General features: G+C 43.6%; 2 protein-coding genes across 4 annotated transcripts in view; one reads left to right on the top strand and one right to left on the bottom strand.

The window, feature by feature from the left end:
- Positions 1–19,051, bottom strand: part of LOC121826757 (disks large homolog 5-like) — a 150,129-nt gene that overhangs the window by 90,676 nt on the left and 40,402 nt on the right. For 2 of the 3 annotated variants that reach the window (XM_076544262.1, XM_076544263.1), the window contains one exon: positions 11,225–11,387. In XM_076544262.1, the coding sequence (XP_076400377.1) occupies positions 11,225–11,331 (107 nt within the window). In that variant the 5' untranslated portion in view covers positions 11,332–11,387. Of the gene's footprint in view, positions 1–11,224; positions 11,487–19,051 lie in introns of those variants that run through there. The other variant, XM_076544261.1, reaches the window with a different exon arrangement.
- Positions 1,312–9,246, top strand: LOC107399909 (disks large homolog 5-like). The gene is made up of 7 exons (XM_076544256.1): positions 1,312–1,516; positions 2,376–2,535; positions 3,755–3,898; positions 4,750–4,930; positions 5,798–5,931; positions 7,990–8,086; positions 8,248–9,246. Exons 1-6 carry the CDS (start codon positions 1,378–1,380, stop codon positions 8,075–8,077), a joined length of 846 nt encoding a protein of 281 aa, XP_076400371.1. The 5' UTR covers positions 1,312–1,377; the 3' UTR covers positions 8,078–8,086; positions 8,248–9,246.

Genomic DNA, 19,051 nt, shown 5'->3' with positions numbered 1-19,051 from the left:
CCTCCAAAAGTGTCAGAGCTCCTCCCATGGGGAGTAAGCAGAGCCTGGCACATTCAGTTGAGGAAGTACTAAGTCCCTCCCCCTGTCTGGACAAGAGCTCCCATCCTGCCCCAGACTTCCCGTCTAGATAAGAGCTTCCATCCTGCCCCGAAATTCCCATTTGGACAAGAGAGCTCCCATCTGGACAAGAGAGAGAGACTTCCTGAATCTGTCAGCTCTGTCTGAACCAAGTGTGCTGATAAGACCAAAAATGTACCACAAGGAGATGGGCAGACATCAAGGCAGAAGTACACACAACAAAATGAAGAGCAATACAGCAACACCAGAACCTATCCTGCCTCCAACATGTAGACCTGAACATCAAAAATTGGAAGAAGCAGAATAAAACAGCCTTATGAATAACATCATAAAGAAGGTAGAGGCTTGTGTAGAGGAAAAGACAAAAAATGGGAAGAATGCTATAAATAACTACAGTTTCCATTTTTTGTATAACTCTATCCTTCATGTGCAAATATATACATGATGTGAGTTAAAAGTAACCTATTACTGAGCAATGTCTAATAAAAACTAATGGAATATAATAAGTTTTGACTGTTGATCTGTACAGTCAGGGGAAGGTACTAACCATTTTGAGGAGTGTGAAGAATTTGTGTATAAAATATATGGTCCTTGTCTTTTTAAAGAACAATCTGTAAAATCACTAAGAGCAAACTCTCCAGGACTTTTAGATAAAATTTTTGGTCATACTCATTGATCATTTTCAGAAACTCTAAAAAGCTGATGTACTGGGTAGTGATTATCTATAGATCCCATGTAACATGCTAATGCAATCTGCCAGTGGTCATCAATTTAAATAAACTAAGCTGCATATTATCTACTGGCAGTAATTTCTGTAGGCTCCATACTGGGAAGTTGTTTAAAAGTGTCCTTTCCATTATCATTAAGTCCATCATTTCTTGATAATAAGAGATGCAGATACTTGTGGAGAGTCATACCTCACATAAATATCTATAATACTGTTACCTTCTGGACATATATTTTAATAGGATATGAACACTCACTTTCGTTCCCACGTGGAAGTACTGAGGCATTTCCAAACAATCAGAGAGCAATCTCTGGCTATGGAAGAAAAGGGTACTGAAGCATTTCTCTTGAGACCCAAGAGAGATTCCTGGAATGGGAAACCTGACTTCTGGAGAGTTATGAGGAAATCTGGTTAGCAGGGAGGCAAGGTCAGTTCCTCATGACATCAGGGGTGTCTCATGCCTGGACATTCTATTGTATCCTGGAGACTTTAGAATGTTATCTGATGTCACTTGTGTTGTAGCAACACCAACTGCCCTTGGACAGTTGGTTCAGTGCCCTTAAAGTTCAGCCATGAACATGTTGGGAAGACTCAGAAGTCTATTGGGAAGAGAGAAAGGAGAAGGAAAAGAGACCAAAGAGAGGCAGACACAATCTGGCCTTCAGCCTCCATTTAAAACAACAAGAAAGAAATGGTCCAGAAGATGGTACAGTAAGTTGTGGGCAGGAAATTGGGATGTTCCTGCAGGACATGGGCTTGAGCTGAATCTTCCAGTAATGGGACACAGGAGGTAGGAGTCTCTGGGAACCAACTGGACTTCCCTGCTTGTCATGGCTCCTGAAATTCAAGGATTCCAGAAGAGTAATTTGTCTGTCCCAGAAATCAGGAGCGAGTAAGGCCAAAGCTGTTGTGCTGGGAGCTCTTACCTTTCAAACCTACAGGAGGGTAGGGGTTGAGAGGGAACCATAAGGCCAGCATTAGGGTAGAAAGTTCAAGTGAACTGTGCCCAGCAAAAAGCAGGTCATCAATGTACTTCAACCTCAGTGTCTTCATTTATTTACTGCCCACCAGCTCTATGCACCCTCCTTTGTCACTGAGGCATCTTGGTGAGGATGGTGACCATGTTCTGCCCCTGTGTGGATTCTCCATTTTTGCCAAGTGCTTAGAGTGACCTGTCAGGATATTTTTGCATTTTTAATGACCTGAGTGCTTGTGGACTGTGTCAATTTTATCTTGCATTTGAAAGCCACAGACTAGTGAACCCTGCATCCAAGTTGAATGCAGAGTCCAGAGCTGTTAATAAGCCTGAGGAGGCTCTCTCCTTAGTTACTTAAAGCATGTGCTACAGGATCAGAGGAAACCAGCTGGCTGAGACAACTATCTCCAGACACAGAGATGGGAGACCTAAGATGCCCAGCGGGGGCATCTCAATCCAGGGCAAAATTCTTTGGGGCATCACTTAATTGCTTGCTTACATCCTTTCCCAAACACCTTCTCAGGTCTCAGGGTGACCTGTTCTCTATGTCTTTTCACAAAGCATGTTCACTTGTGTTCATTCATCCACCTACAGGGGCCTCCAAGGAACCACCCCTCACTCCAACCAGGCTCTCAAAGAGGCAGGTGAAGCAGAAGGTGGAGAGCCTGACCACTCAGCTCCAGGTGATGACCGCCCAACGGAATGATCTGAGAGACCGCCTCATATTAGTAACCGAAGGATCCTTGGACAACAGGTGGTTACAGTCTCAAACTCCATGATGACTGTCTCAGTTCCACAATTTCACCCTTAGTTTATTTTGTCTAAGAAATGGGCTTCTGGGAGGTTGGGTGCACCTTCAGGGTGTCCCTTTGCCCAACACCATTTCTCTAAATGCTTCCCTGAAGCAAACCTGGGCAGGATGAGATGGGGACATAGACAATTCTGCTTCCTCCAAATGAAAACCATAGCCTATGGCCTGAATCGCATGACTCAGGGATCAAGGCAGTAGTGTGGGAGTTCCCAGCATGCATTTGGAGAGATACTGTAAAGTGGTGGCTAGTGTGAGAATACTGTTTATTTTACTTGCCAGGAAAGACATTGTGTGCTGGATGCTTCTAGAAGCAGCTGGAGGGTTTTTGTACCACATCCTAATATGTGTCGGCTAGGCTTGGTACTGATGTCTACTGCTCTTGGTCCTCTCTAAGATGACAAAATTGCATGCATTAATTTGTCATCTCAATGAAAGCATTTTATTACCTTTCCCTCTCTCAGTTTCTCTCTCTCAGTTTCTCTCTCTCTCTCTCTTTCTCTCTCTCTCTCTCCCTCCCTCCCTTCCCTCCCTGATACTCTCTCTGTCTCTATGTCTCTCTCTTTCTCATCCCTCTATCTTGTCTATGTGTTTGTGTGTTTGTGCATATGTATCCCTCTTCACCATGCAATCAGGGGTCTGTGGTTGACCGTGAAGAGTTGCTTATCTCAGTATCTAGGTGTGCTCTCTGTTGTGGACTCGGAGCCCCATTTTGAGCAGCATAGCCCTTAGCCAGTCTGTTCACCTTGGTGCCAACTAGGAATGCCCTGGGGGAATTTATGAAGCTATCATGATATTGCATCCCAACCTCAGAAATGTTCATGATGTGATTTTAGCCTCCATGTCAATATAGGCACCCTGGAATGAGAATCTCTTATTTGAAGACAGCAGAAACATCACAGTTTCTGGTGGGCCCAGACCTGTGATAGACTCTTGGCAATTCCATACCAAGTTATGCAGGACTACTGAGGGAGTTCATTCAGTCCCAGCTTCATCCCTCTTAACACCATGCCTCTGCTGGCCTGGGACCAGAAAAACAAGTGTAATAAGCAGCCAGAGGTCCCAGTCCTGTGGCATCTCATTAAATCAAGTAATATAGAACACACACTGAATTCATGTGATCCTTGAGGCCTGTATTCATAGAATTCTTTGCTTCTGAGTCCAGGCCCTACCACAGGCCAAATCCTTTCTATGAAAAGTTCAAGATGGAACATCAGCAGGTCATGTCAGAGCTGCAGAATTTCGAGAATGAGAATTGGGAGGCCTCACAGAAGCTCAGTGAGCTGACCAAGGAGAAAGTCTCCCTTTGGTAAGTGCTTATCTTGGCAGGGATCCTATCCCAACAGTTGTACAATAGCCAACTCCAATTTTCTTTGTCTCTGAACTGCAGGGTCTGTAGATCTACTTCTGGTTTTTCTGCTTTATAGCCAGCAGCATTAGCAAGCAGCCTTTGGAATTATGCCTCTTTACTCAGTTTTGCTAAGGTTTAAAGAGACTATTAGCTCTTCCAAGCACCATATTGTCATTCAGTAGCCTCCAGATCAGTGGTTATTAACATTTCTAATGCTGGGATACTTTAATACATTGCTTTATTGTTTTGATGACCCCAAACCATAAAATTATTTTGAGGCATTGTATTAAGTTTATTTTGCTACTGTTAATAATTTTAATGTAAATGTCTACATAGGACATCTAATATGTATCCCTTGTGAAAGGCTCCTTAGATCCCAAAGGTTTCACAACCCACATACTGAGAACCACTGGTTCAGAAGAGCAATTGGCATCACAAGAGGGTTGTCAGGCAGGAGCTGACTGCTATGGGATCTATACACTCTCTGGGTCTCCTCCTTCCCCAAGTGTTCTTGCACATTACCTGCTGGTGTTTCCTCATGACAGCGGAATGATTAGGATAGGTGGAATACTCCTCTAGATTATGGAAGTGCATGAATTTTTGTTATTTGGGAGGGGTTCAGAAATAGTTTGATTCATGCAGGAAATAACTGTTCTCTGCTTTTGGCCTTGAGTGCCACTGTCATTGCTGTTGAAGGTTCTTGTTTACATCTTCCTGTGAACCTAGGATAGGGCTGGGTTATTGAGGCATAGTGATGTGGGTGACCAGAGTTGGCTGACATGGTCTTACTATTTGGAGTGTGTTTCCAGTGATCTGCAGAGCTGGCTCCTAATGGAGCAGAGTCAGCTCAAAAAGAAATTGGATATGCTGAGGCAAGAGAAGGAGAACCTACTGGAGGACTGGGTCCTGCTGAAGCAACACTTGGGTGACTTGCAAGTGCTCAGTAAGGATCAAGAAGAGAGCAGTGACCTCCAGAACCAGCAACAGGAGGTAGGGACAGGCAGCTGAGTCACAGTTGTGTCCAGCATCATTTACATATGTATCCTTGCCAAATCTACCCATCCAGACACCTGTGCTCTATCTCATCACTTTTCTCATCCATCCCCTCACTTCATGACATAAAATTGTTCATTCTGTATCTGTGCATTAGTATTTCTGGGAAGTGAGTCTCCTCTGAGAATCTTTGTCATTGACATATAATCCCTGATACTCTTCTTGAACCTGTAGTCAATGGGGAGAAACAGATCAATCACTCATCACACAGCTACATATCATTATGATGGGAGGATTGCTATACATAGACTTGAGTTTGTGAGTAAAAAATTCTCTGTCCATCTCCACTTAGACTCACCAAGCAGTGTGCTCCCCTAGGCCATTTTAGTACCCAAAAATAGAAAGCTGAATTTTGCACTTTTCCTAAAGGCTGGTGTGCTTATTCTAAAGATAACTGCTCCTCTATCACTTTGTTGTATTCGTCTTACCCCTTTCTCTAATTCTCTCTCACCCTCTGGTGTGTGTGTGTGTGTGTGTGTGTGTGTGTGTGTGTGTGTTTGTGTATGTGTGTGTGTGTGTGTGTGTGTGTGTGTGTGTGTGTGTGTGTAATAGAGGCATATGGAAAGTATAGTGCATATTGTATGTGGATGACAGCTAGAGGAGACAACTGGGTTTCTCTCTTTGTCAGTCTCTGTCTTATGAACTTGAAGCAGGCTTTCTCATGTCCCCAGGAGCTTTTAATTTCATGAGATTGACTGACCAGCAAGCTCTTGGGATTCTCTGTGTGTGCTTGCACTTGTGTGAAAATGTATTGACTATACTATACTCCACCCTCCACTAAGGACACAATCTTGTAATGAACAGGAGCAGCAAAGAATGGAAGAGAGACTCCAGAGCTTGCTGAAGCAGAAGGAGCTGGTCACACAGCAGAAAAACCTGGCATTAAAGCTGCAGCATCTTTTGACTGTCTCCCAGATGAGACCCAGGCTGAAGTTGGGGTATGGAGCCAATTGGGTCCCCTGTACCAGGGCTCTCTGTCCTTTGTGGGCTTTTGCTTATCAGCAAGACTCCCTTCTGCAAGCATGGGTAGACCAACTCAGAACTCAGAGAATTATGCTGGTCCTGTCAACAAGAACTTCTGTCCAGCAAACATTATGTTTGATGCTCCCTGGGTCTGTAGACTTGTGTCCCATCCCTCCCTTCTGATTTCTCTGGTATGTTCTCAGCAGGCTTTCCTTGAACTCAGAGCTCTGCCTGCTTATGCCTACCAAGTGATGGGATTTAAAGGTGTGCCTCACCATATCTGACTGAAACTACATTTTTATACAGGATTAGCACCTCTAAGATGAGATTCACACCCTTGTAACTATTTGATGTAACAATGGCTGTCTTCATTGTTTGAGCATTTCCCATGTAAAGTGTACTGGGGATAATAATACGTTTAGTCATTGGCAGGATGAACCCAGTTAGATGTGTCTGCTGAGGATTTTTCAGAACCTTCACTGAGTGTTGTATAACAGACTCCTCTAGAGTACCAGGATGTAGATTCCCAGCTGTAGGCCTAAGGATAACACAGCTCTTTTTGTTTATTGCCAGAGATCATGCAGTGACAATGTTCTCAGACACATGGTCAAGAAATACTACTTTAGCATGACAGGCTCTATCTTGTGTATTACCTGGGTGCAAGGTGCCTTCTGGGCAGGAGGCCTGATCTTTTTACATGACCTTATTCAGCTGTCTAGTTTTCAAAGTTGTATTAAGTCTATGTATAAAAATGAGGTGGTCTTTTTAAAATTATTTTTTATTCATTTTACAAACCAACCACAGATCCCCCTTTCTTCCCTCCTCCCACTCCCCACTCACCTTCTTCCCTGACCATTCATCCCCTCCTCCAGCAGGGTAAATTATCCCATGGTAGGACAGTTAAGACTGATATATTCTGTTGAGGCAAGACCAAGCCTCTCCCCACTTTATCAATCAAGAGCAAGGTGTCCTACAAGATGTAATGGGATCCAGAAAGAGAGCTCATGCACCAGGAATAGATCCTGATCACACTGCCAGGGGCCCCTCAAACACAACCAGCTCCACAGCTGTCCCCCATATGCAGAGGGTCACAACTGTCCCCCATATGCAGAGGGTCACAACTGTTCCCCATATGCAGAGGGTCACAACGGTTCCCCATATGCAGAGGGTCACAACTGTCCCCCATATGCAGAGGGTCACAACGGTTCCCCATATCCAGAGGGTCACAACTGTCCCCCATATGCAGAGGGTCACAACGGTTCCCCATATGCAGAGGGTCACAACTGTCAGTCGAAATTTCCTGAGTTCCTTTGGGCTTGGTTCAGTTGTTTCTGTAGATTTCCCCAACACGATCTTTACCACCCTTGCTCATGTAATCCCTCTAAAAACAACAAGAAGGAACACAGCTTGGAATTTTAAGGTTTTCTCTATCAAACCTGTGAGAGCATTGTCTAACATGGAGAGGAAAATAAAATAATATCCGTTAAAATCAGGAATAAGGACAGGTGTATGTGATGGTGCATGTCTTTAATTCAAGCTCTTTGGGAGCACAGGCAGGAAATCTCTGGCCTCTTGTAGCTATCCTAGTATATGGATCAAGTCAGCCAGAGATGCATATTGTAAACCTGCCTAGAAAGAAATAAACAGAAATTGGACAAGAAAACAATGAGGTAGTTGATGAGAAACTCATCATGAACGGTCTGTGTATCTCTGCTGTGCAATTATATATGACTTTAATATGCTACCCCTTTTGTTTAAACGGTGTCTCTATACTGTAGGAAAAAGCTGAGTTCTTTCTCATTAGAGCACAGTACATACAGTACTCATACCAACATCTGATACTTGTTAAGGGCAGAAAAGAATTCAAGGCCCAGCTATTGTGTGACACTTATGCCTTAGGGGTATATACAGTGACTGCTGCCAAAGATCAGTGTTGACTGTCCAGCACAATTTAGTTTTTGTGATATCACTGAATGACTGGTGACATGGTTGATCCCCACCAGGACTCTGCCCTTACTAACTTCCTCCTCTAGGTCAGAAAAACTCCAACATGAGCTGGAACAATCCACAGCTCAGGATGAGAGCCTCCTGACCACAGAGCTGCTGCAGCAGGAGCACTAAATGTCATAAGTAAGTGAGCCACCATGACATCCCATCCCCAGCAACATGGCATTTGTGGGTGGAGTTCTTCCTTGATTATGGTTTCCTATGTGTGAATAGGCCCTGAATTTATCTAGCTAGTGACCCAGCAAGGGTGTTTTTAGAACTGATTGCCTTTTCTTCTCTCACAGCACCCTTTATGAGAACTGAGGAGGCTGAAGGAATCCATAGTCAACTAGAAACACTGACATTCTCCACTCTATGATCAAGGCCTCCTCAGAACAAGATATGTACTACAAGTTGTGAAATTCACCAGTGAGGCAAATATCATCTGCCCTGCAGGGCGTCCATCCATAATCTCATCCATGTGTCTGTTGAATCACTAGTTATGGAATAAAGAAACCATCAATAAGATGCATGAGATTCAAAAAAGTAAACACCAAGAATTATGCAGAAAAAGCTGACATCTACCAGCAAGTGTTCCCAGTGAGGGCCACAACAACAAGGAGAGACAATATGATTCCACTCATAGTTACTCTGAAAGTTTATTGCTACAAACTTTTGGTAGCTGGCTGAGTCCTGAGCCCTTCATATGTGGAGGGAGATATGTCAACAGAGACTGTGTTGATGTCATGCTGCTATCCAGACAGAATACACAAGGGAAGCATCATATTCTCACTCCAGTACAGTGCTGGACCTACTCAATTTCCTGAGCATGTGATGGTGAAGAGAATTGTTCTGAGAGATGTTTTAGGAAGGATGTCACCATGAGCTTTTATGTCTTTTGGTAAGAGATGCTCCCTGTGTCATTTTTTATTCTTCAGTGGGCACACAGACACATGTTGGCAGACAGAATCATATAGTGGCCAACATGGCATAAGATCAACTTTGGCAAGGGCTTAACCTAAAAGCCCCCAGAGTGGCATGACTGCACTTGTCTTGAAGAGACCATGATGCCAGTTATGGTTGTCTTCTAACTTGTGCCCAAATCCAACCACAGGGTATAGGATAGTGCCAATAAATCTGCAAGAAGAGAATGCTTCTTAGTGTAAATAGTTTTGTTTTGCTGTTGTGTTTGTTTCAATTCAGGTTTTGATATTCTTTGTTTTGTTTGGTGTTTGATACTTTTTGGTTCTTTTGTTCTTTCTTTTATTTAATATTTGGCTAAGGGTATATACTGGATATACTAAATGCCCCTCAGAAAGCCCAAGAATGGAGTTCTCAGTAGCCAAGCAGCATCACTCAGATGCAAGCCAAATCCAGAGAGTAACAAAATTGCAAAAAGATTCAAAATATTTCTGAAATTCCTCATGCCAAAAGGGATCCTGTGCCTCTGAGAACAGGGTAGAGCCCACACCTGTGCTTAACTGTTCATGACATTGGGAAAACACCAGCAGGTTGAGGGCAAACACTGTCAGAAGGATAGAAAAAGGCCCAACCAGAATCAATTCTGTCTATGGCTACCATGGAAACAAGCTCTGGGAAGCCCTGGTCAGAACCACAGAAGTACTAGGATACCTGACACTCCCTTCATGGTTCAAACCATTTGTTTTTTACCAATGGGCTGCTGAAGCTGGCAGGACATTGCTTGGAGGGGAACAGTGTCTTTTCACACTTAGCAAAACTGAGTCCAAGAGGCACAAGGCCAAGGACCACATGCCAGGCTGCTTGCTAAGACGCAGACAAGCAAGAACCAGAGCTCTCACATTGACTCAAAGAGAAAGATGGCAGTATCAGTCTCTCCCAAGTTAAATCAGGCACATACCTGTAGGATACATTCTCTTCAATCAGCTGTTTGATCTTGTTCACACTGTCACATATTTCCATTGGCATTTTCTGTAAGTTCAGCATCACCTGCTTATGCTCCTTTTTTATCATTTCAAAAGAATTCAGCCTGTGGTAGGGCATGGCCCCAGGAGAAATGGACCCCATGAACACAGGCCACAAGGATCATATGGAATCAGGCTATGCTCTGAACTCCTCAGTGCCATGGAAGACACAGCCTGGCACTTATACAATAGGTCCTCCTGGTGCTTATTAAACTTCCTATCATGTCCCCAGGCCAAAAGAAGAAGGAGTAATCCACAACTACATGAGCACCCTCAGTGGACTTGGAGCTATAGATGAACTCTCTAAGGAACCCCAGGAGTCTGTGCCATATACTGGTGCCACTGGAAAACAATGGTGACATTTTCCTGTCTTCACAACAGGTATTCTTATGCCTAGCTGCCTATATGCTACACAGAGGACCAGAGGATTCATTGAGCATTTCAAGGGAGGAGTTCCAACTTCAGGAAGGCATTATACACTTCACAAGGGATTCCAATATTCCACCAAAGTAAGAAGAGTGGCCAAGACGTGAGCTTGTCAAAGTGAAGCTCCCTGGTGTCATCACTGGCATCCCCTGGAAAATGTGAAAATGGCAACTCCTTGGGCCCTGCCACAGACACTAGAAACCCAGGAGTAACACACACAGACACACACACACACACACACACAGACACACACACACACACACACACACACACACACACACACACACTCACACACACACACCTCATAAAAATAATAATTCTCATGAAATACAGAGAGTTTGCACAGTCTCAGAGTATAAGGAGGAGCCAAGAATAGCTTTAGGTCTTTACTTCCCACATACACAAACATTCCACATATAGTCAGGATGCCCATGAAATGCAATGAGTTGGAACAGCCTCAGAGTATGAGGAGGAGGACAATAGAGAAGCAATGATAAGCACCAGGCCTTCCAGACACAAACTGAGATGGATGAATGGGACCAGGCCCCTCCAGGATTTTTCAGCACACAATCATCCACTGATCAAGTACAAAGACTCATCACAAACTCACAGGACCTAGCATCTCCCACAGCCAACACCTGCCAAGGCCTCTTGAAATGCATGTTGAGAGCTCACATGCTACTGTCCCTATCCCAAAACTGTGATACAGGCCATAGGCTCTGCTTTTCATTTGAATGAATAAGAACAGCCTGTGTCCCAATCTCATACCTACCGAGGTTCCAAATTCTGTGCACTCAGGAAAATTTGTTAAGCTCCAGGACACCCCGGAGCTTCAGCCTCCTGTTCCTCAGGAAAGCTTAGGTAGACACTGTGGGGTCAAGATGTTCAGCAGAGAACTGCACATAATGACTACCTGTTCTGCAAATCCTTGTCTATATAACTGCCCAGGATTCCATGCAGTTCAATGTGCTCGTATGTTATACTCTGTAGCTGAAGGGTTAGTTTCTCCAACTTTGTCATCTGCTTCTCCTGGTCTATGGAGGTGGAGGCTTGGGTTGGTGTCTTCCTGGTAGTCCCTGCAGGAAGACAAAGCAAAGTGAACTTGTATACTTGAATATACATAGGGCCAGGAGAATCCATGCTAGTTCCAAGAGGAAGTCTGAGGAAGAGGAAATGTTAGGTACCCATTGAGAGTGCTAAAGTGTAGGCCACCTATCCTCAAATAGGTACCCATGAGCTAAGTATCTGTCCTCAACCATGATGGATAGGCATGTGCCTTTCTCTCTAATGCACTTCCCTGGACCTGGAAGATATAAGATAGCCCAACCATATAGATTTGGAGGACAGTGTCAGCTCATATATGATGTGGTGTAGGTAATTCCTATTGTCCCTAGAGCTTAGCAGTACCAAGTCTTCATCACATGTGTCTAATACCAAAGTATCTGAATGATTGAAAGTTTTGTGCTTGGCCAGGGCAGTTTCCCTCCCTTCTTCTTGGCATCAGATTCCCATCGAAACTGATGGAATCCACTAGGATGAAGTGCAGCAACACCCTACCCAGAGAAGGACACCTAATTAGTCACCACTTTGTTCCGGCTGGCCCTTCCTTTCCACTCAGAATGAGATTAAGGATGTCCCAGAAAAGCTGCTGCAGGCTTGAAAATCCATGGCTCTTCCAAACTAACCATCAGAAATCGTTTAATCTGGGTCCTCTCTTAGGGAACCCAGGGAAGCAGCATAAGTCCATTGCTTCCCAGAAATTCAAAGATGCTGAGCCCCACTCCTGGAAGGCCTAGCTCAAGTCCACCTCCTCCAGAAAGTTCTCAAGCCCTGCTCAGGACTCACAGTGCCCTCCCAAAACCATTTATTACTCCATGTTTTTTACACTGAGACTGAAGCCCAGCTTCCTTCTGCCTCTCTCTGGTCTTCCCATGTTCTCTATTCTCCCTCCCAAGCAGCCTTCTTAGTCTTGCTGACATGTCTATGGGCAGTGGAAGAATACCCCACAGTCACCTGGTGTTCCCACAACAATGGTGACATCAAGAGAATGCCAAGGACTCCCCAGAATACAATAGGTAGCAATGAGAATAAACTATTGGGTTCACCAGCAGTAGCCCTCACCTACCTACAAACTACATCATCTGCAATTCACTGGAAGCCATCCTGCCCTTCCCAGAGACTTCCAAAAAACCCAAGGGATGACCTTTATCACCTCCTCATTACAAACCCAGGGATCTCTCTCTGTTTCATTAGAATATATTCACTAGTTTATGTACAGAAAGTTGAAGACTCTCTTCCAAACATATTCCATGAAATGGCTCATCCAACTCATGAAACCTCTAGTCATTAACATAACAAAAAGGTATCTAGGTAATTACGTAAGGATGGTAGGGAGGAAAATTCAGTCCCCTGAGGACAACAAGCACATTGTGGAGGATCCCCAAAGCTGTTAGTGTGGTGGGAGATAATCAGTGTCTTGTCAGAACAATGATAAGTCCTGTAATTGATGAAAATTACACCTGAACTTCAGCAGAATTCATTCCAGCCATCATAAGATACCAATAGTGTGGTAAACTAATGGCATTCCATGCTGGAAATACTAAGAACCAGAGTTCCCCGTGGGAACCCTCAACACAAGAGCAAATGATGGGCCATTCCTGCATTCAAGTTTGAAGAAAGATGAATGGCTAGTGAGAGACCACACACAGATATGCAAAGGCATTTTCAGAAAATGAGTAATGTGAGGTAAACTATGTCTTTTCAGATGTTATATCACACGGACAAATCATGCTAGACAATGTGAGCTATCTCAGTAATACCCAATTCTAGAAGTCAAAGCACAGCACCTGCCCTACAGGATACCTCTTATCAGTTAATCCTTACACACTGAAGAATGCAAAGAAAGTGACTGACAGATGAGACTTTGCCCAGGCAGGTTCTGAAAGCTCAGACTTGAGTCTCCTTCTCTGTGGGTGTCATTTTTCCATCTCTCTATAGGGAGGTGGCTGGCTCAGAAATCAGCTGGTTTCCTCTGTCTCCCTGCACAAGAGAACCCAGTGGACAACCTCTTAAGACTTACAGCTGTAGAGGATGCACTTTGGCTGCAGAGCCCTCAGCCATGTACTTTCAGAAGCCTGGAGGTAATTGCGACTGTTATAATCACTTTGGTAGTATAGGGATGCCCAAGTCCCTTGCTCTGTGCTTCAGAGTTCATGTTAATGGAAAAGCCAAGCAGGGGAAAGACATAGTCAACAGATTCACAAAGTCATCCTCATTAACAGTTCAGGACACCCAGAGCTGGCAGGAAGGGGACAGTCTCAGTCCAGGTCCATTGAATCTAACAGCTCTCAGGCTGAACTGGAGACCAGAGTGCCATCAACAGCTGGAAATTCAGAAACCTCAGGGGTCATTAGAAGACAGCAGCACTTGGGGGATCCTGCCATACTAGTGACTGTGGTGTCAAGTATGAGAACCTCAGGGTTGTCCAGGGTACTCTCCGTTCCCTATTATCACTGGCACATATCTAAAGGACTCCAGTGGCTGGGAAATACAGTCATGGTACAGAAATCTCATTAATTCCTCTGTGCCTCCTTCCAAGAACTTCCCAGTTCTTGAGCCCTCGCTCTGGAAAGCTGAGTCCCACCACATCCAGAAAGCTCCCCAGCCCCTTCCCAAAACTCACTGCCTCTAACCCAGGACCATTTTCTCCATGTTTTCCAGGGAGACCCAGGACCAGCATCCTTCTGTCTCACTCTGGTCTCTCCATGCTGTCCATTCCCTCTGCCAAACAGACCTCTGAGTCTGGAAAGCATGTCTAGGGGCCAAGCTTGTGGTCACTGAACAAATGACTTCAAGGCAGTCAGTGTTTCTACAGCACTAGTGACATCACTGGGATTCCAAGAGCTGTCCAGGATAAAACAGAATGTCCAGCAAAGGGTCTGCTGATGTTATGGGGCACAGCCTTTGCCTCCTTGCTAATTAGTTCTCCATGACCTGAAAAGAAGCTGTCTTTTCCTTTCCAGGAGTCTCTCCTGTGACATAGGGGAAGTCAATCAGCACCTCCTCCTTCCAAACCTAGAAATTTCTCTCTGCTTCATAAGATTTTTTTCAGTAATTCACCTAAGTGGAATTGAAGTCTCACTTTACAAACCCTGCCTAAAATTGGCACTTACCCTCCTCACATCCATACCCAATAATATGAAAAATAAAGCATGCCAAGGAATTTGGTCATGATCATTGAGGAGGAGGGTTGAATTCTCTGAAGTGTACAAGCACCCGAGGAAGGCAATAAGGTGACTATTGGGAATTTGGAAGTGAGCTGGGACTGTTATGAGACCCTGACTGCTCTAGAATGTCCTCTCTACATACCTTGTGTCTTAGCCAGCATTCTTCAGAAGTAATACAATGATTCTTTATGGAAAGGGTATTTGTTAGAATGGCTTACAGGCAGTGCTCTATCTAATCCAACAATGTGTGGCTGTGAATGGAAAGTCCAAGAATCCAGTAGATGCTCACTCCACAACACTGGATGTCTCAGCTGGTCTGCATTATATGCTGGAATCTTAAAGAAGTAGGCTTTAATGCCAGTCAAGGAATGGATGTGCTAATAAGGCCAGTCACGGAATGGTTGTGCTAACAAGGCAAGAGCAGGCAGAGAAAGAGTAAGAGCTTCATTCTTCCAAGTCCTTCAAACAAAAGAAATTGTCGAAATTACATCCGGATTGAAGATCTGAATTAAAGGTGTGTGTAGCAGAAATCTTCAAAGTTCTTATTAATAAAATCAAACCTGGAGCCAGGTATTGGGGTGAACACTGGAAGATCAGAGAAGCAGAACAAGCCACAGCTACCTCACCTTGCCAGTTCCTCAGCTGATCCTGTTTCCTTCAGACTGGAAGCTTGTGTGTCCTCATCCGAATGGATCTCAGCTGAAACTGTTGCTCAAAAGCCTGAAACTTAACCAGCCAAATGCTTCTAGATCCTGGTTTTCATGCCTTATATACCTTTCTGCTTTCTGCCATCACTTCCTGGGATTAAAAGCTCATTTTCTGGGATTAAAGGCATGAGTCACCATGCTTGGCTGTATCCTTGAGCACACAGAGTTCCAGACAGATTTCTGCCTCTGGAATGTGAGGATTAGAGGTGTGTGCTACCACTGCCTATCCTCTATGTTTAATATTGTGGCTATTCCATTCTCTGACCCTAGACAAGTTTATTAGCATGCACAATATTTTGGGGAACACAATACCACCACTTTCCCCCTTTTTTGTCTAAAATTAAAAAAAGCTTATGACTAATACAAGAAAAATTATATCCAATAAGTATATACAATATACACAGTCAAGATTACAATAACATAATAGATTCAGTAATCTACCTTTTGTCATTTTTATATCTTCCCCTTTTTCATTTTAGTGTAGATTCAATGATCTACCCATTTATCATATTATTTCTTTATCTTTTTTTCTCAGAGTAGATTCGATGATCTACCTCATATCTGTATTATCTTTTTTTAATTTCTTTCTTTTTTAAACAAAAATTCTCAATCTAATATCCTTGTTCAGATGTTTTCCTGACCATTAACAATTAACAACTTGTAACTAACCATTGCAAACAAAGACAATATTCAAAACTCATTAAATGACCAAAAACCTCCCATCCCACTGCTTGGGAATGTGGGCGTCATTTTCTTAAAATTACTTCCTGCTTTCTGGGGATGAAGACATCTTTAGGGGATCCTGAAAAGATAATATTTGGGTTAATTGTCAAGTCCTATATCATTTGTCCAGTCGCTGCATAATGAGAAAGTGCAGGGCTTGTTTCAAGTCCTTGTTCAAGTAGTCTGTCAGGCTGGATCATCTCAGCTAGCCATCTCAAAATTGTCCTGAGTAGTCTGTAGTCCAAAGTCAATATTTTGGTGGTGTTAATCAGCTTAATGGCTTTACAATTTACAGTCCATGTGGAATCATCTATGTGGAGTTGCGTCATCCTTTTGAAGATTTCAAATTTGCTCCTCCAGAACACATCTTGCTCACTCCATGCATTCTCAGAAATGAAAAAACCCTGTTTAAATTGGAAGACCCAGGTCATGGTTCCCTGCAGACATTTTATTGTGTGCCTCCTCTGTGGTTTGGAGCAATCACAGTCTCATAAATGTCAGTCTCTCGGAACCATGAACTTTCTTCCCTAGAAGAGAAAATCTTCACAGCAATTTCTCCCCAACATTTGTCTTGCCAAACTTTTCCAAACTGACCTTTGCGGATGCTTTCTTGTAACACGATGTTTCAGGCAATTCTCTCTAAACAAGCAGTAGTAAACCCTTTGTCCCAGGTAGCAGCATCACCAACACGAAGAGAAGCAGCCAGCAACTTGGAGCAGCAGCTGCTGCCTCCACGATCCCACTGCCACTGTTTGTGTCTGGGCCCTGGCCTTAGCTTCTCCTTAGCAAAACTCCTAGGCTGACCTAAAACTCAGGATCCTCCTGCCACTGCCTCCTTCTGTAAATCCAAACAGTGTGCCACCACAACTGGCAATGTGTAGCTTGGGCCTGACCTGGGGCTCACCTGGCCACAGGTAAGTAGCTTTTTTGTGAATTTCTACCCACGAATGATGGGTGCCAGGTGTAGCAGGAATCTTCAAAGTTCTTATTAATAAAATCAAACCTGGAGCTAGGTATTGGGGTGAATGCTGGGAGACAGAGAAGCAGACCAAGCCACAGCCTCCGGTATGACTTCATCCCTCAAAGATCCAAATATAATTAGATACTCATACTTCAAAATAAGCACACATCTCCCACAGGTGTGCCCTCTATTCTTTGTTGTTTCTTAATCCAGAAACAGTCACATTGACAACCAAAAATAGCCATCACAGTCTTTCCCCTCTTCACTATTATTCATGAGAATAAGGCTCACTTCGAGTGTAAAAGGAAGGTGTGACAATAATCCTTGTGACTTTTAGTGGCCTTTTTTCGGTCATGGATTGCTATAATAGAATGAAATACCAGTCTTTGCTTTTGTGGGTAGGAGGGGATTAGCTAGAAACCCAAAGCAATCTGATATCTCTCTATAATTGTAGATTTGAAATTCAAATAATTATGTTATGGCTGGTAGTAACTGTAGTGGAAAAGAGTCCAAGAGTAGAAAATGGGTTCTCTTTAAAGAAAGGAGAAGAAAGGAAACAGACTGTACCTATCAAAAAGAGTGTGGTGTCAGGAAGAGCCACATGAATTTGGTATTGAGCTCCTGCAGAACACATCTTGCTCATTCCATGCATTCTCAGAAAGGAAAAACGCCTGTTTAAATTGAAAGACCAAGGAAAGCCTTCTATGGGGTCTTCATTGTAAACAGCAGCTAGAATCCTCTTGTTGCTTTAACAGCAAAAATGGTTTACTAAGATTTGAAGTTTCCCAAACAGATCAAGCTAATCAACTGTCTCACTTATCCAGAGGGCCTGATCCAGTTGGGGGCACCTCAGGTATTGGTTCATACCTCCACAATAGACTACTGGCAATGCTCAAGAGAAAGCCCAAACTGACCCACTCTGGTGACAGGGTGGCCAAACACACTAACTGTCATGCTAGAAATCTCATCCAATGACTGATGGAAGCAGATGCAGAGATCCATGGTAAGGCACCAGGTGGAGCTCCAGGAGTCCAATTCACGAGAAAGAGGAGGGATTCTATGAGCAAGAATTGTTGAACCAAGATTGGAAAAAGCACAGGGACAAACAGCCAAACGAATGGAAACACATGAACTATGAACCAATAGCTGAGGAGTCCCCAACTGGATCAGGCCCTCTGGATAAGTGAGACAGTTGATTAACTTTGAACTGTTTGGGAGGCACCTAGGCAGGGGGACCTGGATCTGTCCTTAGTGCATGAGCTGGCTGTTTGGAACCTGGGGCTTATGCAGGGACACTTCTCTTAGCCTGGGAGGAGGGGACTGGACCTGCCTGGACTGAATCTACCAGGTTGAGCTGAATCCCCAGGGGAGTCTTTGCCCTGGAGGAGATGTGAGTGGGCGGTGGACTGGGGGGAAGGCAGGGGCAACGAGTGGGGGAGAACAGGGGAATCCATGGCTGATATGTAAATGTAAATTAAATTATAAAATAAAAAAATTTAAAAAATCAAACTTTTATCAATGATAAAAGTCCTGGAGAATCTAGGGATATAGAGGATATAATTCAATACAATAAAGTCATTGTACAACAAACCCACTGCAACATGATGCTAAATAGAGAAAAACTCAAAGCAATTCCAGAAAAGCAGGAAGAAGAAAATGATGTTCACGCCCTCCACTCCTATTCAATATAGAACTTTAACTCTTAGCAAGAACAATAAGACAACTGAAGGAGATAAAGGGGATACAATGGAAAAGGGAGAAGTCAAAATGTCCTTATTTGCAGATGATATGATTCTAAATAATTAAAACTAAAAATTTATCAGAAATTCGTTACACCTGATAGACAGATTCATAAAAGTGAGAGATTGCAAAATTAATACACAAAAGTCAGTGGCCTTCCTATATACTAATCACAAACATACTGACAAAGAAATCAGAGAAACAGTTCCACTCAAAACAGGCTTCAAAATGTATAACAAGACTTTTTTAAAATTTAATTTTATTTTATTTTACAATACAATTAATTTCTATGTATTAGCCATGGATTCCCTTGTTCTCCCTCCTCTGGCAATCTCCCCGTCCCCAGGTTCACCCCCTATTTCCACCTCCTCCAGGGCAAAGCC

Source organism: Peromyscus maniculatus, chromosome 9, assembly GCF_049852395.1.
Source record: "Peromyscus maniculatus bairdii isolate BWxNUB_F1_BW_parent chromosome 9, HU_Pman_BW_mat_3.1, whole genome shotgun sequence".
In the NCBI taxonomy this organism is placed as follows: domain Eukaryota; kingdom Metazoa; phylum Chordata; class Mammalia; order Rodentia; family Cricetidae; genus Peromyscus; species Peromyscus maniculatus.
This window is presented reverse-complemented; position numbering and strand designations above follow the sequence as displayed.